The sequence below is a fragment of the Fusarium musae genome, chromosome 11 (genome assembly GCF_019915245.1).
Source record: "Fusarium musae strain F31 chromosome 11, whole genome shotgun sequence".
In the NCBI taxonomy this organism is placed as follows: domain Eukaryota; kingdom Fungi; phylum Ascomycota; class Sordariomycetes; order Hypocreales; family Nectriaceae; genus Fusarium; species Fusarium musae.
The window spans coordinates 1205827-1230876 of NC_058397.1; the positions used below are offsets into that span (position 1 = coordinate 1205827).

The window sequence follows — 25050 nt, forward strand, 5'->3', positions numbered from 1 at the left end:
TTATTAAATATAAAGTTAGTTTTTAGCTTTATATTTAATTTTTTATATTTTTTTATAATTTAAAATATAGTTTTTATTAAAATATTATTAATAATTTATAAAGTTTCTTTTTATTTATTTTTTTTAAAAGTAATTAAGCTTTTTTATTTTATTATTTTTAAAACTTATAATTTTATAAGTTTTTTTTCTTTTTATTTTTTATAAACTTTTTATTATTTTCTTTTTTCTTTTTCTTTATAAGCTAAGTCTTTTTTTATTTCTTTATAGTATTTATTTAATTTAATTTAATATAATATTAAAATCTAAAGTATATTTCTTACTTTAATATCTTTATATATAAGGAATTTATTTTATAGTTTTTTAATAAAACTTTTTTTATTTAAGTTTTATTTATTTCTTAATATATTATCTTTATATAAAGTAGTTATTTTTACTATATTATATATACTTTATATTATTTTTAATATTTAAATTCTTTAAGCTATTTAAGGTTTTTATTATTAAATTAGTCTTAAAGTTTACTTACTTTAATTAAGGTTTTTTAATTTTTTTAATTTTAAATACTATTATATTATATATTATATTTAATTATAGTTATAGTATTTATACTTAAATATATCTTATAGCTTATATTAGCTATTATTAAGTTATATAGCTTTTAATAATATAAGTCTTAAATATATTTTATATAAAGTATTATTATAATAGCCTTTTTATTATTATTTTTAATTATAAAAGTTACTTTAATTATTATTTTATTATTAATTAAAATAATATAAATTATAGTTATTTACTTTTTTTATTTTATTTACTTTTTTTTTTTTTTATATTTATATTATTTTTTATTAATTTTAATTACTATAGTAATATACTTTATAATATTATTTAATTAATTTATTTTATATAATTTATTTTTAACTTTTTTCTTTAACTTTTTATAATAAACCTTTATAAAGGCTTTATTATCTTATAAGGTTTTAGAAATAAGTTATTAAAATTTAGTAAAATATATAATATATAAATAAGTTTATTTAAATACTATAATTTTAGTAATTACTTATTATTTTTTATTAATTACTTTAAAGTTATTTTTAAATATATTTTTAAAATTATTTTAATTAATAAAAATATTTTAAGTTTTTTAATTTTATATATTTTCTTAATTTTTTAAAAAATCTTTAAGGATAAGTTTAAATTAATTTTTAATACTTTTTTAAATTAGTAATATAATAAAAAGTACCTTTTTAATAGTAATATTTAACTTAATTAAAAATATATAAAAATATCCTTTTATTTAAGTTAAGAATAGGATTATATTTATAGCTTATTTTCTAAATAATTCTAGCTTAAGTAATTTAAAAGCTTTTTTAATATCTTTTCTTTCTTAAAAGTTAATATTATTATTAGCTATTAAGTATACCTTTTAATTATTAATATAGTTTTATAAGTTATAGATAGTATTATATAGCTAATAAATTTTAGTTATTATTTTTATTATATTAAGTAGTTTTTTAATATAAAGAAGTATTAAGTTAATATTATTAAATATTTTAATAATATAATATTACTTAATATAAATATAATATAGTTTAAATAAAAGCTATTAATATATAATAGTTTAGGGTTTTTAAATAAGTAAATTAATTTATATTAGGTTTATATTTATAGAATATATAAGGTATTATATTAAGTATATTAAGGTATTATATCTTTTAATAGTTAATAGTATAGATTAGGCTTATTAAGGTAAAGAAATCTTATTAATAGTTAATAAGTTAAGTTTTATTTAATATTAAATAAATATATATATATATTTTAAAAAAGTATAATTATAATAAGTAGCTTATAAGTAATTTTTAAAAATTATTAATAATTATCTAGAATTACTAATAATTCTATATTATTACTAATAACTATATCTTAGTAATTACTTATAGAATCTCTTAGTATATAGTAACTATTATTAACTAAAAGGAAAATATAAAGTATATATAATATAAGCACTTTTTTTATTTAAGTTATAATACTATAAAGAAAAAAGCTATTAAAAATACTAATAGTAAAAACGATATTTTTTAAATAGTATTTAAAATCTTAGCTTAATTAAATAAATACTTATTATTATATAATTAATTATAATTATCTACAGATCCTGATATGAGGTTATTACGGGTATGCGGGGACTAGGGGTATATGGGGTGGTGGGGAAATACGTTAGTATCCGACACCGGCGCAATAGAGGTGTTGCTATTAGAGAGAGATAAAACAAAGTGTCGGCGGTATTGCAAATTGTGTTGAGTCTATCGCCATTGAGGCGTACAGGTCACGCATCGTAAGATTCTGGTCGGGTGGACTTGAGAAGTGCCAGCGAGTTTATTTCCGTTTATCGTGATAAGAGGAGGATTCATGACGGGTACTGTATGTGACTTACTGCATGGTGGGAGGGGAACTGATCAGCATCCTACGTGTTCTAGAAAACAACGCGCCTCACTCTCCTGCATCCTGACCCTGACTCGCCCAGCTTCGCGCCAGGGCGCATTGGTTGGAGTAAGATTCAGCATCTTGTGGGGGCAAGGGAAAGGTTGGGGAAATGAGGGGAGAAATCCAATTTCTCACTGTTTTTGACTCAGATGCTCCGACTTTTCCTCTTGATAGTCCAACATCGTGGGGAACTCTGTCTCTTGGCAGTATTAACCTTTCGTGTTGAATGACTAGCCGACATGCAACTGGCCAGCAAGCGTCTGGGGAAATGACTGATGTTGACAGCATATATCCTCCCCCGTGTTTTGGAGTCTTCCAAGGAAGTGGTTTCCTTGGGGTAATTTGTAACCAGTCGCTTTTCTTGACATCACTTGATCCTTGGCGGTGTTGCTCGGTACCGAATTATCCCGATCATAGAGGGAGAAGTGCTAGGTAAAAGCTCATCTTATTTACGACGATCCTGCTATATGTATGCTATGAAATAAATCTTATATGATGGACGCCACCTGCACCACCTCGTTGACATTCCGTTTACTTGGGCAGCTCGCACTTCCAGCTGTCGGGCTTTTTGTAATCACCCTTCTGGTAGACATTGCGGTAAGGATAGCGGCAGTGTCTTCGCTCAACCTCGACCTTTCCAGTGCTAGAGCCGTTGACGTAGCGAACACCAGTTATGGTCTCGGGTGCTTTGCCCTCCTCAACCCACTTGACAAGAGCGAGAAGAACATTGTTCTTGGCCTCCTTGCCACCCAAGTTGGCGCGGTTGTTTCCAATGCGATTGGCTCCAATTCCGCCTGAACAGTGACCGCAGCCGCTGACACGGAAGTATCGGTAGAACTCATCAAGCTCAGTGTTCTTCAGGCCCATAGTAGCCGAGACGTGGTTGTAGTACTCCATTGAGTTGTCAGAGCTAATCAGGCCATCCTCAAGACCGTGCCAGTGAATGATTTTGGATCCACGCTTGCGGAACTTGGAAAGGTCTCCCTCCCATGTCTCAACGTTGAAAGGGTTGACCTCAGAAGCCTTCTGGTAATCATTGGGTCCAATGGTGTTGGGATCCCACTTGGTATCGTTCCAGATAACATACTGGAACCATTCGGTAGAGTAGGGGAACGGTTGCTCCCCAATTGCAAACCCGAAACCCTGATCGGCTCCAGGGGGAATTCGAGGGTAGATGTATGTGCCGTTGTTACCATACAGAGGACCGAATACCTTGCGGACTGTCTCGATCTGGGGACCAGTCAGGCAGTTCTTTGTCTGGCCTTGGCCGCAGACAAGAGCCTCAGGACGGTACTGGCAAAGGTTGGGATCCTCGAGAATACCATCGGCAACACCATCAAGTGGCTTGTCGCACTGGACCAAGACGTTCTTTTGAACCATGGCCCATTCCTCAGGGCTGAGATGGGTAGCCGCTCCAGGGGGTCCAGTGATACCCCAGAAACTTCCAGAACGGGACTGCAGACCGTTGAAACGTATGGCAGGAGCACCAGCCACAATACCATCGAAATCATCAGGGAAGCTCTGTGCCTCCTTCCATCCTTGTCGTCCACCAGTTGAGCATCCAAGATAGTAAGACTTGGTATGCTTCTTGCCGTAGAACTTCTTTGTAAGTTCCTTTCCGAGAACAGTTCCAGTGTGAACTGAACGGTAAACATAGTCCTCAACGACTCCCGAGTTCTTATACATGGAGACAGCTGAAGTGCCGTTATGACCGTTGTTGGCTCCAACAGTTGCAAAGCCAAAGCCCGCACCGTAGGCAACGTCATCGTATTGAATACATCCAGCCATTCCACCATTTCCAGTGCTCAAAAATCGACCAGTCCAGTTGGAAGGAAGCCAAGCCTCGAGGGTGAGGTTTGACTTGGGACCAGTAGTGACAAACATAGCCACACGGCAGATCTCAACATCAGTGATAGTGCTCTTGGGCGTGCATGTTGGGTCGTTGTCAGGAAAAGTGATGTTTTTCCCAGCAGGCACGTGCTCGGTGAACCAGACCTTGGTGTTGGGCAGCTTCAGCGAGTTCTTAAAACCAGCGCATTTAGCCGCAAAGTCATCACCCTTGCCGACAGCAGCAGCACAAGCCCCCAGCCCCGAAAAGAGCAAAAATGTAGGACGCATGTTATCTTGCGGTAAACAAATATCAGTCGAGGTGTTGCTGAGAACCTGGGGAATAAAGCCAAGCAGAACAACAAAGCCGGCGGACAACATTGTTTTATATCCGTCTGCCGCATAAACGTTTACCAAAACCCATGCCCTTATATTTTGCGGGGGATCCTTGCGATGATTTTGAGCAAATACGCGGATGATTCCTGAAGCAGCAAGACGCCGTTGATCCCTACCATATCAGCAACCCTCGGCAGTACCATGGGAGTGCTATCGCGGATTGAGCATGGTCTGGCTAGTCTGGCAGGGCGGTAGTTGTGTTCGTGAGGGGAAGAGAAGGGGTCTTGAAACCTCGGCTGGCCTGGTTGGGAATTAGATCCGGGGTGCATGATGGATTGGGGAGGAGTTTGCGAGTCAGTCGTTGTGAGGATGGGCAGAGATATCGGTCCGGATAATCTACTTGAGATGGAGACTAGTGTTATTATGGGTTCTGCTATTAGGGGCGGTGCAGACTTTCTTGGAATGAGGCCATTGTTAAATTAAAACTTGCGTCTTCATATGCGAATCTGTGGCACAATTAATGCCCTCGGTGTTTGAAGTTTGACAGTCCAAATACCGCCAAGACAGTGATTTCTGGTGTCCACAACTGCAAATGTTGAAATCCAGGCCTGGTTCGCGGTCTTTTCTAGCTCCGACCAGCACTACCCCTGCTTAGCCGATCGATAATTGTCGCCAGTAAGAACCATTGCACATCTGTCCAGGAACCGGATAGCATTCCGAATCATTGCGCGTCAAATGGGTTCCCAATGCAACATCCTCTTTGTCAATGACGGCTGAGCTGCAAGCGTACGGAATACGGCACTTTGACCCCTGTTGATCTACTTCATTATCACATCTCCATGAAAGTTGATAGATGCGTGTTTTTGCATCCTCACGAATTCTTCAGAAGTTGAGCTTAGAAGTGAAGTTGTAGATTTAGTTGTTGTATCGACCCCTGTGAACTTTATCGCCATATCCGTACATTCTGTATCCGTATTCCATTGACGATGGAAATACCCCAGATCCACAACTAGTTCGATCGTCTGAACTTTCTAGCACATTTTGACTTTTTCATATCGGAATTATCACGGCGGTGACATTCTACCAGGGTGTATCAAATCACGCAATGTCCATCCATAGAGAGTTAATATCCATCCTGGCCATATCACCGTCGGCTTCGCCCTAGCAATTCCCGTTACAGTCGGGCAACACCATCTATCTCCTGATCAGCAACCTATCTCTGTTTGATCAATTAGAATAACTTACTGCCCACATGTCAATAACAACATATTTACCCTTGCTTTCCGCAGGCGGTCTCTGCAACACCCCGACAGCCAGGACATAGTTCAACCACTCATAGTCCGGGTGCGCCGCCTGGAAGACGCCCCTCAACAACGTCCTCCCATCAGGCTGCGTCGGGCCAGAAGTTTGGATGTAAATATCAGCTCCATCATGAGTTCTCAGGTTGTATCGGGTATCGGGGAAGAAGACACCCTTGGTGTCGGTGAGACCCCAGTCGGCACCAAGGTTAGTGACCGTTCCCGAAAGCTTGGGTCCCTTGAAGGTTCCGCCGGTGATGGGAATCACAACGCGGCTACCTTGACCGTAGTCGCCAATCGGCCAACGTTCACCGAGGGTTGCGTTGACGGTGTAGAGATACTCGTAGGATGGCGTTCCCATGAGTTGGGACGCTGCCAGGATGGCATTGGAGGCAATGATGAGGGGAGTCAAGAGTCTCATTGTGTCAATTGAATTGTCCTTGAACTATCTATCACAGCCGATTCATACTGGACGTTCTACTCTCTTATAACTCTTTTTATCCTTCTTTCTCCCTAGATCGCCAAGTAGTTATGATGATTCACCGATTATGGAGAACGGTGATCGGCTCGAGGTGAGGGGTCGACACCCCGCATAGATCCATCGGCAATTGAGTACGGCACGCGCCGTTTACTTAGTTAAGAATGTCTAGATCCTGTAATGAAAGAGGTTCAAGGACTGGAAGTCTCTTTAACCGCTCCACGAGTCAAGCGCCAAGCGGGGAAAGTCGATTAAGGCCAGGGCATCCGAATGCTAGATCGGACAAGCCATCCGACATGACCGTTAAGGTCTAGCGTGGCGGGCTTGCAAGAATGACAAGGCAAATTCAGGTAGTGTCAGATGCTACCGCCTATGGTTATGACGGATTGCCACTGTATTTTCAGTGAACTATCCCTTTAGTCTTCTCTTCATAAGGCAGCTTGTTGTTTCCTTGCTATTGGAGAGAATGAGCATGGACGAATGACGCAAATGACATCACAGTCAGCGTTTTTTCTGCCTGCAACGTTGGCCATTCAAAGTCCAATAGCCCGATTGTCTACTCCGACTTCCAACCCGTCCAAAACTAAAGATCAAAATGCACTTTGCGCTCAACTGTTCACCACAAGACTAGGGGCACCCTTACCTTTCTAGTAGCGACCTCACCAAGAGCTGCCATCAGAATCACCTAACAGAAAGTCTGTCCATATTTTACGAGAGTCCAGTTTTTATTTTCATTGGCTCCTCTTCCCTCTTACAATAATTTTCCTAATATTTTTATCGCTTAGGGTCAAGGTCCTGAGTCTTCTTTCCTCCTGTCCCCGAGGCATTCTACAACCTAGTCTCTTGAGCTTCGGTCAAACCAGCCGCGCCAGCTACTAGACACCTGCCTCAGATGCCAAAGTTACCATGACTTTCAATAGATCAAACTTCTATTAACTGACTACATGAAGCCTCATCAAATCACTCCGGACGGTCACACTGAGTTCATTATGGCCACAAGAAATACCATGTCACTTATTCATAGTTAAATACTGGGCAAGTATCTACTTTTCTAACACTCTTTCTATATAATTTTAAGTAAATAGCCTTTTTTATAAGGTAAGAACTAAAAGGCAAACACTATATAATGTACTTAAGTGTCTTCTTAGCAATCCTTTCTAGCAAAATGCCATTATAGAAACTAAAATTACTAGTATAAATGTAACAACCTAGAACGATTATTATATTATTATATTACAAGTAGCTACTATATAGTACAGTCCTTTAAACTTACTCCCATTCTCATCTTAAACCCCTTTTTAATCCCGCATAGCAGTCCAAGTCCGCAAAGCCATCTAGCTATCATTTAGACAGGAAATATAACCTCGCCTAATACTCATCAGAGCGTCATACAATACGAGCAAGAGAGGACGAAGACGAGAATACCGATCATGATCACGAGACCTTGATGGCACGTAACCGCAGTGAGGAACATCAGTGCTGCAGTTATAGTGTAAATATACCAAGAGGGAGCTGGCCGTAAGCTTGTGATCTCCACCGGCTCTGGCACTGCACTGCGGGCTTGGCTGGTTGTTTTTCGTCTGCGTTCAGTGGTAGAGGCTGCTAAGGTCGCGAAAGAACCGCCGCTTTTCCGTGTTGAGGCTTGAAGCGTAGGTGATATGAGATAAAGCTACTTAGAAGACAAGACTTCCTTACTCAAGCATCCTGAACCAATGATTAACGTTGATTTTCCACTATCCGACTTGCAGGAGCCGGAGGCTTAGGTGTGTCTTCCTCGATTCCTTTACCTGAGGGGCGAGGGCTAGATCAAAGAGCAGTAGGCCGCTTGCCCTTTTCTGCGAGCTTGCTCTGAATCGATACCATATAAGCAGCCGTCCCTCACAATGTGAGTCAAGTCGCGCCCCATCAAACCAACTGTAATAGCAAAAGTTTGGACAGGGAGGACTCTCATAATCACAAACCTCAAGTGTGAATTTTGCCAGCTTCTTCGTTTGACAATTTTCGGGTTTGTAGATAACCCAGCGTGAGAGCGGATGCTAATGACGCGCCATCCTTCGAGAAACTTTTGCAGTACCTTCCCAAGACCTGGTACGTACAACGGAATGCTATCTGCATCGGTTGCAATAAGTCGTCGGGTGAGAACCAAATGAGTCACTGTGGTTGATGGGTAGACTTTCGCTTTCAATAATGGAAACTCGCGGCGCTCGTTTTATGAGCATTACATCAGAATCTGCAGAGATTGAGTCAATAACTTCCTTACAGCCGAAGTACCCACTTAACAGTTCATCCCTTGTTGTTCTTATTCTGTTTATTCATGCGCCAGTCGTTGGCAGCAAAGCAAAGTCGATGCACACATCATCAAACTCGGGTTTCCTACAGCTCAGAACTAGCTTATTCGTGTGAAAGAGTCCAGTCATTGCCTGAGTATGCATATGACGTCGAAAAGTTGACACGGAATCATCGCTTGACGTGAAAATACTTGTAGTGATGTAATTCCTGAATAGACTTATGCCGATTTTCAACTCATTGAACAAAGGCCCTCCCCATAGAGTCTCTTAAACTATGTAAGACCACTGTTGTCACAGCTGAACACTCCAAGGCTCATGAATGAATCTTGGCGGAGTCGATCACGCGAATGTGCTGTCGGATATCCCTATGGTGTTTCTTTCTCCTTGCCGATCGTAGTAGCTTTTAATTGCGGTCTGTCGGCGGGAATCGCGAAAGACTCGACTTCGAATTTACGTTTTCGCTGCGAACCTCTAACTGCCAATAATGCCATATGGATAGGGAGCAGGATCAAGATAATATACCAACATAAGTGCCACTGTTTAAGTTGGAATTCCCTTCAACTAAGCGTCATTAGGCCCCGAGGAAAGGGGGAGTAAACGCGACCATGACTACTCTGAGTCTTGTCATGGTCTAATGCGTCTAATGGATCCGCCAATAGACGTGTCAAACGCCGATTCAAGTATCACTTACGGCTGACCATGGCTTCGATCTCCTTATTTGGGCCGCTCAGCCTCCAGTCGATAAGGACTGGGTGGCTAAAGCTCACATTTCCGGATGCAGGAACACTTCGTCCGACAGGGGTAGACACGATAGAAGCAGCTAATACGATATCAGAAAAATAGCAAAAAGACATAATAAGACTTATCAAAGTACCAAACGAAGGAGTTGATGATAGAAGAGCGAGAGGGGGAGTAGAACTAATACCAGGCAGAAGCTTGCAAGGAAGGATGAAGGATAGGAAGGGTGAAGAAAGATACTATTTTGCTGGTTATCGATAACGGTGCGTCTGTTGATAGCCTCCTTCGTGTCAGGGGAGGGAAATCTGTCTTGTCTCACGCATGCGTATCGGCAATAGGTATGGTATGTTCACATGGTCATCAAGTGTGGCTGAATGCCGGCTTGGATGGAAGCGCCGTAGATTGGAGTCAGCCATCCTGTCTACAGTCGTCGATGAAGATGATAAGCAAATAAAAGAAAGGTGCGATGAGAGGATAGGAAATCTCTGCGCAGGAGGTCAGGAGATGAGAGATGAATCAAGCTTAGGCTCAAGCATTATAACCCCATTGCTGGTCACAACCAGTAGCCATAAGGCGAATGAAGAGCCAAAGTTCTGGGCCCGGCCCATTTGCCCTGCGACACAACGTATCCCTGGTGCCGCCAGTAGTCTTGGAGATATAGTCAATTGCCTGGGGCTCGATCCTCTTGCCCTGTGATGAGTTGTATCACTGCATAGGAGAGGAACTCATGACGTTGACCCTAGAAGATAAGAAGATTTCAATAATTTAGTATAAGCTTAATATAGGTCTATAATACGTTTTGAATACCTTTTGTTAGTTTATTTTGACCCTATAGTAGATTGCCGGGTGAGAACATTGCCGTCACGTTGTTCCCTCGGTTATCGTGGTGTGGCTGCCTCTCTCCCGGTCCTGCTGGGTCCGATCACTGTGCATCGATGTGACTGGCGAATGCATTTTGAACAGGAAATCGTCCAACATAGTATGGGTACTATGCATCTTCTCAAGTAGCTTGACTAAAAGCTCCTTCTTCTGTGGGTCTTCAGCCTACAGAGCGTTTTGCTTGATATTTGAACTAGTGCTTCCGGCACAGCTTTCAGAGCCCAGCAAAAATGCTTTTGTGGGATAGAGCTGCTTGATTCCCTGTTTGAAATTCTTATAGCGCCTCTTCTGCTTAGAATCAGGTCTAAGAGGGCCGCTGCGTTGCAGAGAAGGGCGCTGTAAGGTTGCCGTGAGGCGAGCGAATAGAAAGGATACCGTGAAACGAATCAGTAAAGAGGCTGCCGGATGGATGTTGAAGCGATGATGGGAAGCTCCCGCAACATCTCCAGGAAGCTGTCCTCTTCCCCATCTTGGTATTGTTCAAGTTCGAATCAGTTCGCAATCGGTTGAGAGGAACTGTAGAAGTCAGTATTGTAAACCTGTCCAGACAGTGGAATTACCTCACTGTTATCGCCTGTCGTCGCTAAAACAGCAATCCCCTGTCGGGCTACTGCTTGGGGGAAGTCTCAAGGAAAGACTCGCTTGCAGGATGCTTGCGGGTCATGGGATTCGTTTGGGGTCTTTCTAGTGTAGGAATAGAGGGCTCGGTCTCCGATCCCTCGCTCTCATTGACTGTGGTCGCGTCCGTGAGGTTTTTGTGTGAAATGGGGAAGAAAAGCTGTTTCTCTTGCGGACGCCTTGGATAAAGTGCTGGCTTCATGCCACGCTAGGCATCTACAAAAGCGCAGGTTACCAAGTAAATCTTGATGTCGCCAAACTTCTCTTTCCGCTGATTTGGGTCATCGATATGGCGAGTGGCGTGAAACAGAAGATCGTGCAAACTCTCAAGGGCACCAAGAGTCCAGTACTCGGGATTTATATCGCCGAGTCAGAGGTTGACATATTCACCGAGGAGACGATAGATGTTGGCAGCGGCCTTTGCAATCTTCTTGGAGAGTACCGTTTCCCAGGGATGGATGCGTATTCCAGTATGCATGGATATCCCTTTGGTGCTGCACTCGGAACTCGTATTGTTTGCTCTCTAGAGGCATGAAGCAATGGCGAGGAGCTGTACGCATGAGTAGCGAATGGAGTGATTCTTGCATTGCAAACTGAGAAAGCTGAGAAAGCTGAGAAAGCTGAGAAAACTCAGAAAACTGCGAGATTCTCCAAAGAAGAGACCTTTCGCTAGTTCATAGTCACAAAGAGAAAAGGCCCATGAGTCTGTGCTGTGGTGTTGGCGATGAAGTAATCGTGATGCTTAAATGAACGAAGGAAGGTTAAATTGGGGCGCGTTTGGTTCACTGAGAATACAGTTGCTATCCATATCTAGATCAGCTGTCGTCTTGAGTTGCTCGTTCCGCCTCATTCCTTTCTCTCCACATAGCAGCTCTATCGGCTTGTCGTTCAGCACCCACCCAAGTCCTCCCCTGGAGGTGTTTCAAACATAGTTGTTTCCCATCATCAGGGTAGTAGAGCCAAGTAGCCCATTTCGTCCACTGCTTGTCGTCAGCAAGTGCTTTCACATGGCAGCAACTTCCGATGTTCGTTGGATATAGAATGCAAGTACACTTACGAGACCTTCCTTCATCTGAGCGCGAGCTCTTTGTCCGATCTTGTCCTCAATAAAGTCTCCTCGCAGCATAGCCAGCCGTGAGGGAAACACCCTCTGGAGGTAATGTGCTGTTGATGCAAGATGGGGTTTATCATGCCAGAAGTAAATTGGTGTCAAGGGTATCTTGACACCAGGATGTGTCGGATCTTCGAATTTTTGTGTAAGAGATGATGATAGCTCTCGCAAGACTGCATGTTGTTCGGATATGGCATGTGAGAGCATACGAACAGCAGCTAAGCATATATACTTGATGGGAGTTTCTGGGTGAGAATCGTATGCTTTCATGACTTGTACAAGAGGCGCCACGGGGAAGTCTGCAACCAAAGCCCAATCATGTTGCTGCACCCAGACGAAAGGAGTTTGAGTTACCCTTAAGGCTGATCTGACTGCAAGACCGAACCCTAGTCGTCTTGAAGGCTCTATAAAGGTGACTTTCTTGTCGCTGGTTTGCGATATCGTGTAGTCAACAGTGTTCTGGGGATTGGGACTACCATACTCGGCCTTAGCACGCCGTTGGGTGAACTCAGCACTGACATGGCGATATTTCGTGAGTATCAGTTCCTTGATATTCTTCTTGTATTCGTCAAAATCTGCTGCCTGCTGAGGCGTGACTTGTCCTTTCTTCAATCGCGCTGTAGGTACTATCTGGTCAAAAGTGTCGAAAACAACAATAACATCACATAATGTCAAAGCATGACAATGCTCTTCAAATGACTCGAGGACCGCGGAGACAAGCTCCGTCGAAGGCGCGGATGGAGTTGGGGAAGTTGTGATTATGACGGTGACCAATTTTGGCACGGTATCTTGGGTCATTTCGCTCCGCTTATATGACGTGAGGTGTCGCTGTCAATTAGACTAGGCATCAGCAAGCATTTACCCTGTACGCGACGAATGTTGGGCTGTGTTTGAGATCTGAGTCAAGGTAATCGATGGCGGTGAGATTGGGCTTGGATGTGATGGGACGGGCCGCTTGGCTTCTGACGCGGAAAATTTTGCGTGTCGCACCATAACCATGACGCGATATCTACGGCTAACCAAGAGCAAGTCATGACACTTCTACAACGGTCGCAAGCATAAACTGTCACAGTACTCTGAGTGCGACATAGCTTGCACCAACCTTCTCATAGCATACAAAAGAAGAATAATGACAGTTAATGCAAAGGTTGAGCACTGATCGTTGCTGTCTCGACGCGCGTTTCCAGATAACACTGTGTAACGTTGACGTGCAGAAGTGAGTGCAACCTCAAATCGCATGCGTCGCCAGCCCAGAAGACCAAGACCGAAACTCAACGGCTGAACTAGGCTCGCTTAACAAATAGCAAAACACTAAAGCAAGTCATTGAAGCGTTTCATCTCGGATTCCTTGCTTTAACGAAGTGATAGACGCCCGTCAATCTGGGAATACCGGGTTTTCGAGACCCAGCCACACTCGATGATCCCTGGAAGGCAAAGGGTGCATCTAGCCGCTGTGTCAGTACGTGGATCAATTACGAGCACAGAAGGACACTCCGCTGCAGGTGAATTCAACGTGTACTCGATTGATAGATACGAGGCGATGCGCGTTGCTGCATATTTCTTCGTAAAAATAGAAAGGCACTGTCTGAACTGTGCTATGCAGTCTCGTTGAGTCTAAGTGACAGAAATGCTTAGGTAAACTTCACATAAGTTCAATGCGACTGGTGCTGAGTTTATTTTGACACCATCTCTGTCTTCCAAGTCTGACGAGGGCAGTGGCTGGTGTTGTCTTTCAGTGGGTCGGACCCCTGAAGCTAAGAAAACTCCCCAACCTCAAGAAATTTACTCCTTGGCTGCACCAAAGCAACCCAAGCCGAACCACCAACCTCGCGATTTCCAGCCTTCGCCTTTCCAGACCTCACTAAAACATGAATCAGTTCCTGACATTGTCGGTGTAGATTCTCATTCCTTTCACTCTCTACACGCTATTTTCATGTCTTGTTCGTAAGACATTCTCATTCCAACTTTTTTGTTCTTGGTGTTCTTTCACCGCATTTCACCCGCCTCGCATGATGGCTACCATGGCGGCTCCCCATCAGCCAAGATACAACCTGGAAGACCCGGGCTATCCAGTTGAGCCTCGCACTGCTCGCGACGCCCGCGAGGCAGCTCGTGCTGCGCGAAATGGCCAGAGTCCGAGATACAGACGCACTCAATCGCCAGAGCAGCTCGATGACTTCCGCCCTCAGAGTGAAGAGTTCGACATGCGGTCACCCACCTCTGACGTGGCACTCCAAGACGCCATGCTAGCACAAGCACAACAGCAGCAGCAGGTGAGTTTTTCACGCTAGAGAACACGGTTTTTCTGCAACATCTTTTCTCCGCGTCAGAGCCTCGTGATTAACCTTTTGTTTTTAGCGTGTTGTTCCGGTTGGTCAGGTTTCCCGTAATGCTGGGCAGCGAAGACAACCGCCGCCTGGTCAAGGTCCAAACAACAATGCTCCCAGAGGTCCAGGTCCAGGTCCTCAGCAACCAATGCCTCCAACTTACCCTGGCGGAATGGACGGCGGTCCTCAGCAGCAGCAGCCCAATGGGCCCAGAGACGGTCGTTACAGGCGACAATCGCGCCGCGCTTCGGAGTCTGAACCCCGACCTCATGGAGAGTCACCTCCCCGAAATGGGCCAAACACCCAACAGAGCCGTGTTTCTCAATCCATGGCCTCAGAGCAGCATCAGCAGCGTCGCGCGCCTTCACCAGACCGTCTAGCAGTTCCCGGCAATGACATCAACCGTCTCAACAGTCCCTCCATTCAAAAGAGCGTTCTTCTACCTCTTGAGCAGAAGATCCACGAGTATGATCATCTCATGGGTGAAGCTCAAGCCCAAATGAACCAACTCGACGATGAGATCCGCGCTCTTCAGGAACGACGTCGCCAAGCCGAGGACCGCTTCATTGAAGCCAAGTCCAAGCATGATGACTATTCACGTCAACATGATCAAGTAGGCAAAGCTCTCCGCGGAGAGCTCGTACAGCAGGCCCCCCCACCACCCGCCATCCGTCAGCCCGTTCAGCGCATGGAGAGCATCGACAGTTTCGAACATCGACCGGTCAGCGCGCAGAGCTCTTTTCATCAAAAGCCTAAGAAGGGGGGCTTGCGGATGAGCTTGTTCAATCGAAGCAATTGACTAGACAAGGGTTGCTTATGAAGTTATGCGTTAATGACTGGGATATTGCTGGATATGAGAAAATGACTTGATTTGTTTAGTTTTTCGAAACTTCTTGGTCGTCCGCGAAAAAGGACTTTTAGCTTATTTGTTTAATATGCTTGGATGTACATAGATTGAGATTGAGGAGGTAATTTCGCACATGAGCATTCGATACATCAAAGGATCCTGCTTTCCAATGACTTTAGGGTTGGCTGTTTTGGAATCTCAACGATGACGTCAGTGAAGCTTCAGTCGTGATATTGCCTGAGTGATTGTTTTCTGCACAGAAACACTGCTCCCATCCTTGGAATGTCCACCGAAACGCCAACGTTCATCCATGATCTGTGACAAGATTGCACGCCCGCTACTTTTCACGCCCAAGCATACTGTGAAGCCTGGGACTCCCGTCGCCTTCTGTTCAATTCCCAACACTGACTGGTTCATCGCCTACATGCTCATAAGTCAATGTTTTTAACTCAGATCCTTGCTCACTCAAAGCTCAACTACCCTCTTCAGTCTCTTGGGTCCTGCATCTCACGGTAGGGCCATGTGTCAGATGAAACGCGGTACTCATCAAGCTCATCATATTGAGCCGCGATACGCTCAACCTTCCCATGCGTGATGACCTTTGAAGAGAATCGGGGCATGAGTCTCCATTAAGTAGGCTTGGACAATATTTTAGTCCGAAGCTATGATTTTCGGCTCAGCGGTTTACAAAGATGAAATTGTCTTCAAGCCTTTCGTATATGAATCTTCGAATGACGTCAATAGCCTTCAACCCAAACACTGTCCAGGCTAATGTTCTGATTCTCGTTTGATTCCCCATGTAAACTCTACCGATAGCCCTTGTTTTATTTCGTGAATAAGATACAAATACGGTGTCGGAGAAGAATCAAGTGATTTTATAGAACGTGGATGTCTTTGGTCCAATACGTGACAGCCACATACACCAATTTGGGCTTTCGACCAAGCGTTCCGGTTCCACGTGTTCATGGCCTCCCGACATCTCAACACGACCAAACGTTCGCCCCATAAGGCTGTAATTTACTGTGCTTGATGGAAATGATTACAATAGAGTAATGTGCCAAGGAATCCAAAGTTTTGTGATCTGCAATCGCAAACTTTTTCAGCGCATCGTCGTAATCTACGGTACGGATTCCGAATGGAAACGATGACGAGAGCTAAAAGAGTCGGTGGGGCACTTGAGCGGAACGCGTCTCAATTACGGTCCATCTGCCGCATTGACTTGTTATCAAGAACCTTTTCAATCAGACTCAGCTAAGGCAGTCAACAAAAGCACCTTTGTCGTGCCAGTTCACGACTCATGCATTCTAAGACATCAATAATTCACATCAAGATATCTACTCCTGAAGAAACTGCGGCGCAGAACCCTCCCCTCTGATTCCGAATAATCCTAGTCAATTTCGGAATGTGGAGCATTTTGCCTGCCGGGGAGCTGCAATGAAGAATTCGGGGACTCGGTAGCCCCTGAGATGGGCGCGGATCTTTGCAAATCCGGAGATCATGAACAAAGAAAGGAGAGGCTTTCGAGTTTGACAAGCCCGGTTACATTGTCTCAACAAGGTAAGCCATTCATGAACCCTTTTTTTCTGACTCTGCAGATGCTGAGTCGACTCAATAGAGCTGACACTGATCGTCGCTGATTGGTCTTTTCGGGAAGCGGGATCCTCTTCCCGAGAGAACAGTTCAACATCACCAACCGATAAACATTCCTCTTCTCAGCAAAGAAACTTCAGGCGTTATCTGAAACGCATGACTCACTGCCACGTTTTGACACAAGATGATCATCCTGCTTATCAAGTTTGACAAAGATTTTCCAAGCGATCTTCAGTGAGGAAATGACTCGAGTCGGCAGCTGAGAGGCCCAATTCTACACCAAATCCTTGGCGAGTGTCGATCGTCTTCTAGCGTAGAATACTACTGCAAGCCTCATCCGCATCTAATTCCCATGACATCCCTCCTGGGCGCGGACTTGTGCCTGTGATTCTTATCACCGGAACGATGCTGCAAGATAGAGTCGTGATTGGCGATGGTTCTTCGGGGGGACGGATGTGACCCATGCAAGTGGCTACGTGCTTTTCAGGCATTAGCTGGCATTAAAGGCTCCCCCTCCCCTTGAGTCGTGACCCCTATGCAGGCGTTTGTTTTTCGTATCGCTTTTTGTTTCTGTAGCCATGGGCGGAGCTACCTCCTTCGCCGCCGAGGCATTTACACTGCTCTCTATCGGCATTTCGGTCATTGGGCTGCGAACGTTTGCGAGGATACGGCAAGTTGGCGTGAGGAACTTTGAGGCCGATGATTACCTCATGCTGGTAGCGATTATTCCGTATACGATCGAGACGGCGCTTGCCTATACTGTTGGAGCAAAGTTTCATGGATTGACCAACAGTTCGATGACGGATGAGGAGCGCAAGGCTCTGTCTCCAGACACTGAAGAATATAAATGGAGGGTTGGAGGATCCAAGATTCAGATTGCTGGTTGGATTACTTACGCCACGGTGTTGTGGGTTATCAAGAGTGCGCTGTGCGCCTTTTACTTTCGACTCACGGTAAGTTTAACACGGCATCAAAACTGAATGACAGGGCTAAAGTCGTCAGGCTGGTCTCACCGGTTACAAAACTCGTATCTACATTGGCTTCGGCTTCATCGCCTCTACCTACGTCGCCATTGTCTGTTGCATTCTATTCAGCTGCCATCCATTCAACCGCTTTTGGCAGATTTACCCCGACCCAGGCAGTACGTAGAGACACAACTGGAGTGAGAGGCAAGCAAAATACTAATTCTTTGTAGACTTCTGCCACCCCGCGCTGTCCAAGCTCTACATCTTCATCATCGTCAGCCTCAACATCCTAACTGACATTTACTTGCTCGCGATCCCCATTCCGATGCTTTGGGGCGCTCGAATTCCCAAAGTGAAGAAGTATGGATTACTCGTGCTCTTCTCTGGGGCCGTATTTGTGATGGTTGCGGGTTTACTACGATGTATCCTAATACTCAAGGTATGCGACTTCCAACCACCACAGAGGTTATGATGAGGAGTACTGACATCGCCAGAATCCCAAGACGGGCCCTGAAGAGGGAGCTAGTTGGGCTGTACGAGAGTCCTTCGTTGCCGTCGTGACAGCCAACCTTCCCAGTACATGGGGATGGATGCGCCAAAAGCTCAAACCCATCTTCGGTTCACTTCTCTCGTCCAACAACGTCAGCTCAAAGTACAAAGGCGGTCCCGAACCTGGAAGTATCATGCTCGCCGACGGAAATGGATCAAACTGGAAGAGGAGTAATGGAAGGTCTATCAGATCAACGACGGGGCTTGGAAGTGTGAATGATCGGAATGTCTACATCCACGGAGGAGGCGGCGAGGCTAGTTCGGACGAAATTATTCCATCAATGCCTGGAATCACAAAAGAAGTTGAGTTTACAGTTGAGGAGTCGGATGCAAGAAAATGATGATCGAAGTGATGGTGTTTGGTTTAGATATGTTATATACCCAGTCATGAGATGACTTAATTTGCAATAGATAAGACTTACGTTCCATTACAGTTGAGACTTGTGACCCCGAGAGCTTGAATCAGCAGAGAAAACTTAGTTTCAATGATCTCTTGGGTGATGTAACATGGACCTGCTAGGTGTCTTGACTAATACCACCCAGGTTGGACTCAGCAGGTACTGGCAACAATTTCTATTTGAACACATGAGTTTGCCATTGCTTGCCATTCTCATCATACCTCTTCGGAATGACGTTCAAAATACCATCAACGTCTCTCGGCTCATAGTCCAACATCGACGCAGCCAAGACCATGATATCCATTCCAAAATTCTCCTTAATCCAATATGCAAACATGTCCATTCCGGCGACAGCACCACCCGCAGTCCAGATATTTCCATCGACAATCCATTTCTTCTCATCAGTCCACTTGACATTCGGAAATTTCAGTCTGAGAGGCTGGATAGCACCATGATTGACTGTCGCATTCTTGCCGTCTAGAATTCCCGCTGCGGCAGCAACGCTGGCTCCAGTGCAAGTGGTGAAGAGGAGTTTTCCAGCTGCGACGTGCTTTCGGATGAACTCGGCGTACTTGGGATGAAGCTCGAAGTTCGTGGGATCCGGGCCCCCGAGAAGCAGACAGTCGATTTCAGGGCATTCATCAACGGTTGTAGTCGGAACAATCGGAATGTTGCTTGTTTGAAGAAGAAAGGTTTCGCGAGTGATGCCGATGTGATGGAAGACAAACTCTGGGGCGCGAGAGATGGTTTCTTGCTCGATCTTCATATAGCCAGATAATTGACTGATGTATGGCTTGGTGGCAGAGTGGAGGAGGTCGGTTGGGCCCAAGACATCTATAGCTTGATAGTCGTAAACAAGGGCACCTATGTGGAGGGGAGCCATCTTGCTAGATTGGGTGCAATGAATTTAGAGTGATGACGGATGTTGATGGTGTCAGCTGAAGCTAAAAGTTGTGCTTCTACGAGCCTTTTATAGTGACAGCACATCACTGTGTAGTATAGCAAGAGTTTGAGACGAAACACATATATTCCGATGGCTGTCGCATCAAGTTCGACCGGTTGGCGATATATCCGAGCTGGAGTGGAAGTAAGAGGACCACGGTGGGGATTGGACTAGGGGAGTATCCAACAGGAACACAGCCACTCAATTAGATTCAAAGAGGATGGCCTATTCAAGCATGGTCGATTGAGATACTTCCACCGCGCGTCGGAGCGAAAATGAAAGGTCGAGATATACCAACTTTACAGGCAATGAATGCGTGACAGGTTCCAACCCGCATTCGGATGTAGGAAAAAACCAATGTCATTAAACACCATATCTATCAAACAAACATCCCAATACCCGAACAAGTTAGAAATCAAAACATGTTCACTCTATTTACCCGTGATAGTTGATTTGTGCGTTATAGAAATGTGCCCCTCATGTTGTTGTGGACGACATCTAGTGCAATAGCGCTTGTGCATCTGGGACTACCCCGAGCGCGGCCATTTTGGCCTCTGCGGCCCGCATCTGGAGTTCGGCTGTGCTTAAATTGTCTTGAGCCCTTTTCCACTGTTTCGATCACTTTCGAGATATGCCTGTCTCGCGTGAAATTGCTCTGTAGTGCGATGCGGAGCTGTACGTGCTTGGATATATTGGTGGGTTTGAGGTACAGGGCCTGGTGTAGCGACTCTTGGTGCCTCATATGTCACTGTGTACGGCGCCGCGGCTCCACAAAGATGACCATGTAATGGCAACTTTTACGAAGCCTTAAACCAGGGGTTGGGAAGAAGACAGCTGGCACGGAAACACTTCGGTCGCGTTGCCCAATGAGTTTGACTCAACAAGCACTTCCAGAGGTTACATCGGTGAAGATAGGCGGGACCTCGCAAATTGGGTGGCGGAGTTAAACATAAACAGTGAGAAAGATCCCGAGACCGCTTCTACAGAGGACCAGGACCCCAGAGACTATACCAGGAGCAACAGAGACAGGCGAATGAACAAGAGCTTTCGCGGAAGAAGGAGGAACGCTTGCAAGTGGAGCAACAATGACAGCGACAGGAGCAGCTGAATCGCGAACGACTGAAGAGGGACTATCATACACAACAAGAAGAACTAGCACAGAAACGAGAAGACCAGGTAAAGCAGCAGCAGGAACAGCAGAGTTCCTCCCTCGAGCCGAGCAAAGGACTGTTAGATTCGCAATGGGCTATTAGCGTCAGCTCAAGGGAGCTGAGGCCTGAAGACTCGAACTTGGTTCAGAGTTGTGAGACGAGACCAGGGTCAGGATTGGTATTGGGACGAATGCTGAGCGGCCGGGGGTGGCTGGATCAATTCGTGATACAGTTTTTGTTATAGTGCTGGATGAGATGTGGAACAAGCCATTTTGTAGATTTGACACTTGAGTTTTTGATCGATGGCTACTAATTCCAATTGCATTGATGAGCTTTGGTCGGTGATGCTTCAATCTTCAAGAGACCACGGGATATTTGCGTACCGAACCTTCAAACCAAAACGAAATGTGACAATTCTGTACCAGGGCTTTTTGGGTTTAATGCAGGTACAGATCGAGAACGTCCATGACAACCATAAACAGAAGCTTAACTTCAAGCCACCAATTCTCCAACTGGCCAAGCTATTAAGCTGTTTTTGTCTTAGATGATCGGGATGTCTCACATCCATGGCACCAAGCTAGGTTCTCTCTGCTGGAATAAGCTCACAGCCACAAGTCTCAACTGCAAATAACACTTCTAGCCCACAACTTAGAATGGCACCAAGCGTGTCAAAACCCTTTGGCTCAGGTTGCACACGCTCGATGACAGGAATTGATCGTCTTCATATTCCGCTCTTGCTTGGGGGATGAGAGCCGGCGACTCTTGGCGCGAGAGAGAGTTACTGTGAGATCATTGAAGCCATGGAGTCTCCAACGGCACAATGCCAAGGTCATAATCTGAACGAACAGCTGAGGGGTCTAGATTGAACTAGCCGCCTCCTGGACACAAGCTCGTCAGTGGTAGCTTGAGAATCTACCAGAGGGCGCGTGATTGTGTTTTTTTATCAAAATTCGAGATCAGCTCTGAATCAGCTCCGCCGATTTATAGCGGGCGCACGGGATGCTTGGAATGCTATGGCGTTACTTACTGGGTCATACGCGCTCTCTACAAGCCACGGTATTCTTTGACTTTCATCGGCATATGCTAAAGGACCTATAACACATTTTTTGGCGTCATACCAAGACAATCCTACTACAACTAAGTTAGAGTGAGTGTCGATCGAGACCGTTCTTTAGAGTATCAAGCTTCTCGGCCCTGAACCCCTGGCATTATCCGTTATGACGCCTTGACGCCTTGACAGTGCCCAGATAAGCATGGACTACTTCGCTCATTTAGGTGCCAAGCTGCTTTTATAGTCGTAAGCATACTTCTCTGCCGAGATATTTTACCTTCACCACTGTCCTGGCTTCTTTCGACTGACCACAATGATGTTACCCCATCGCGATAAATGGGATGCTCACTACTCGACGATTGAAGAAACAGTCTACATTGGCAGAGATGTCTTTGTTGTTGTAAGTTCTACTTGTATGACCCTCTCGGTAGTGGTATGTACTGACACTTTACCAAGGTTGCCTCGACGTTATCACTCTACAATGCGATCGAACTCCTCACCCTCATCTCTCTTACCTTCAAAAGACGATCGGGGCTTTATTTTTGGAGTATTCTCATTACATCATTCGGAATCATTCCATACTGTCTAGGATGGCTCATTGTCTACTTCGACCTTACACACGATTATGTTGGCATGATCATTGAGACTGTTGGATGGGTCCTCGTCATTACTGGCCAGTCTGTTGTTTTGTACTCGCGACTTCACCTGATTGTCACCGATATCAAGATTCTTCGAGCCGTTCTCATTATGATCATCATAAATGGTCTCGTTTGGGTAAGCGATACTCCTAAGCAACATGGTTCCCGACTGACCACGGCCCAGCATTCTACAATGACTGTACTGCTCTTCGGATCAGAGTATAGTCCAAGTGACAATAGAAAGGGCTTTAACAATGTCTTTAACATCATGGAAAAGATCTCCATGTCCATATTCTATCTGCAGGAACTCATCATCTCTGGTCTGTACATCTGGAAGTCAATGGAGATCCTCAAGACAGCTTTCGGCAACACAAAAAGCATGCTGTACAAGCTTTTCACGATCAACTTCGTCATCATACTAATGGACATCGCTCTTCTTGCGATAGAGTTCCATGACCTTTATGTCTGGGAGCAAGGTATCAAGCTGGTCACCTACTCGATCAAACTCAAGCTAGAATTTGCTGTTCTTAGCGAACTCATTGAGTTCGTTCGCAATCGCAGCGGAACTCGATCACGCCCAACAAAAAACACCGAGAACCAGAGTACTCTGGTGCCGTTGTCGTCCATGCACAAGGGGACTACTAAAGAAACAACATCGAGTACCAGAGACTTTATCCACGCTGGCGGTTCTCGGACCAACACAACTATTGCGGCTACTAATCCGATACCAGCCGCTCCGACTAATGATAGCATACACGTTTTGAGAGAGGTTGACGTGGAGAGTTTGTCTGCTTATCCTGGGAACAACCAAAGCACTGATGAGCTATGGGGTCGTCTACCTGAAGACCCTGGGAAGGTCATCGTCGGAAGGGCATTATGAACATAATCGAAATAGTTTTCGTTGTATATTTATGACCTTTGACCATATGAAATCCGGGCTTGCCCACGTAGCATGTCTTCGCTGCTTGACTAAACGTTCATGTCTTCATTACACTGTTCGAAATTTCCAGGCCATCAAAGTGTCAGAAATCTCGAGCCATGCGACAAGTATCAAGCGCGCCGAAAAATCCCAGAAACTGTCGTCGATACATGGAGACAAGGCTAGAGCACAAAGGCTTTTGTGTAGTGGACAAGAAAAACAACCAAGGAAGAAATCTCATTCGACACAGGCTCATCAACAATTCAGGATGATTCTATATTCACGATAGGATCTTCATTGCTGAGTTTATACGTGAAATTATCGCTACGGCGTGGTAGTCTCTCCCCATTCTGTATCACTCTACAGATACCACGAGTTATTTACCTCCTTCAAGGCCAGCGCCAGATTGGCGAGAAAATTGAATACGATTTTATGGATGATAACTTGGGTCAGATCAAGACATATTTTTCTCAAGGCATTCTGACACCTGCAACAGTCATTGCCTGGGATGAATATGATCCTGATAATGAAACTTCTCTTCTAGGCGTAAGTCGAAAAGCATTATTTATTTACCACCCTAACAGGATGATAGCTGGCAGCCTTGACAAAATCCAAGTCAATTCTCAGATTTCTCGCAACGCAAACATTTGATCTATCTAACAGGTATGCGTAAGCTATAGACAGATACGAACGGATATGCTAACATTCTAGAAATCATGTTGGCAGTGCAAATTTTTTGTATGCTTTTGATGGCAAAGATGGTCCCAGATGCGTCCTGGAGTACACCAAGATACGCCGAGACTCCATTTTGGCATCCGAATTTCACATGATCCTGCGAGGTATTGTAGATCCCTGTAATGCGCAGATGTGTGTAGAAGCGTGCAAGCCTTATTTCTCAAGCAACATGGTGGCTTTTAATACTGCAGTCTGGAGATACGCCATGAAACAGTTCAAGTACGTTTCAGTAGTGAACATCGAGGGATGGGCAGACCTTGTTGCAGACTGTGTCTTCAGAGGGTTGGACATCCATCAACAGCTTCGATCCGACACCGACTTCAGCGCTTTGAAAGATATACTGTTTTACAACTGGGACACTGACGAGATATTGGAAAATGTGCATCGATGGCTAGATATTGTGGAGCAAGCTGGTGTCAGCATTAAGGAATATCTCATGGTCGAGACAGAGTGCTGTTTCGCGACGTGGCACGATACGCCATATTGGAATGACAATAAAGTCGGCTCCTCGAACTACAGACGAGTTCTGTTCATCAAGGAGTCGAGAGGCAGACAATTTCCATTCTGGGCCCTTTCAATCCGGGACGAGTGCCCTGTTAGGGAGCTATTGATGGAGTACGAACACTTTGCTACGCCACTCACATTGTACCCAGCAAGCTCGACACAAGCATACATTGCGCAGCATGAAGCTTGGAAAGAACATCAGACCTTAGGGGCTCCAGACGGATCTGATAGACATCGAAAAGGGTGACCTTTTTGGCTACCTCTTCGTTACTACAACAACTATAGTGCGGAGGAGACGGAATGGGTGGATCGGGAATTGCAAATGGCCCAAAAACGATTTGACAGAAATCAAAAGCGCAAGGAAAGGAAATTTGGGCTC

The 25050-nt window shown here is 44.6% G+C and overlaps 8 protein-coding genes across 8 annotated transcripts; 4 read left to right on the forward strand and 4 right to left on the reverse strand.

Moving 5' to 3' along the window:
• Positions 1–3012: 3012 nt before the first annotated feature.
• Positions 3013–4689, reverse strand: J7337_013493 (uncharacterized protein; the record flags this gene model as incomplete). Its single annotated transcript, XM_044830983.1, has 1 exon — positions 3013–4689. The coding sequence occupies one exon, from the start codon at positions 4687–4689 to the stop codon at positions 3013–3015; it is 1677 nt and encodes a 558-aa protein (XP_044674258.1).
• A 1182-nt stretch (positions 4690–5871) lies between these two features.
• Positions 5872–6363, reverse strand: J7337_013494 (uncharacterized protein; the record flags this gene model as incomplete). Its single annotated transcript, XM_044830984.1, has 1 exon — positions 5872–6363. The coding sequence occupies one exon, from the start codon at positions 6361–6363 to the stop codon at positions 5872–5874; it is 492 nt and encodes a 163-aa protein (XP_044674259.1).
• A 5583-nt stretch (positions 6364–11946) lies between these two features.
• J7337_013495 (uncharacterized protein) lies at positions 11947–12852 on the reverse strand (the record flags this gene model as incomplete). The annotated part of the gene is made up of 1 exon (XM_044830985.1): positions 11947–12852. One exon carries the CDS (start codon positions 12850–12852, stop codon positions 11947–11949), a length of 906 nt encoding a protein of 301 aa, XP_044674260.1.
• A 1214-nt stretch (positions 12853–14066) lies between these two features.
• J7337_013496 (uncharacterized protein) lies at positions 14067–15180 on the forward strand (the record flags this gene model as incomplete). The annotated part of the gene is made up of 2 exons (XM_044830986.1): positions 14067–14327; positions 14413–15180. 2 exons carry the CDS (start codon positions 14067–14069, stop codon positions 15178–15180), a joined length of 1029 nt encoding a protein of 342 aa, XP_044674261.1.
• Positions 15181–17396: 2216 nt separating this feature from the next.
• J7337_013497 (uncharacterized protein) lies at positions 17397–18673 on the forward strand (the record flags this gene model as incomplete). Its single annotated transcript, XM_044830987.1, has 4 exons — positions 17397–17771; positions 17821–17959; positions 18014–18222; positions 18278–18673. 4 exons carry the CDS (start codon positions 17397–17399, stop codon positions 18671–18673), a joined length of 1119 nt encoding a protein of 372 aa, XP_044674262.1.
• Positions 18674–18905: 232 nt separating this feature from the next.
• J7337_013498 (uncharacterized protein) lies at positions 18906–19613 on the reverse strand (the record flags this gene model as incomplete). Its single annotated transcript, XM_044830988.1, has 1 exon — positions 18906–19613. The coding sequence occupies one exon, from the start codon at positions 19611–19613 to the stop codon at positions 18906–18908; it is 708 nt and encodes a 235-aa protein (XP_044674263.1).
• Positions 19614–22188: 2575 nt separating this feature from the next.
• On the forward strand, positions 22189–23393 carry J7337_013499 (uncharacterized protein; the record flags this gene model as incomplete). Its single annotated transcript, XM_044830989.1, has 2 exons — positions 22189–22275; positions 22332–23393. 2 exons carry the CDS (start codon positions 22189–22191, stop codon positions 23391–23393), a joined length of 1149 nt encoding a protein of 382 aa, XP_044674264.1.
• Positions 23394–23864: 471 nt separating this feature from the next.
• On the forward strand, positions 23865–24918 carry J7337_013500 (uncharacterized protein; the record flags this gene model as incomplete). Its single annotated transcript, XM_044830990.1, has 2 exons — positions 23865–23978; positions 24298–24918. The coding sequence occupies 2 exons, from the start codon at positions 23865–23867 to the stop codon at positions 24916–24918; spliced, it is 735 nt and encodes a 244-aa protein (XP_044674265.1).
• Positions 24919–25050: the final 132 nt, after the last annotated feature.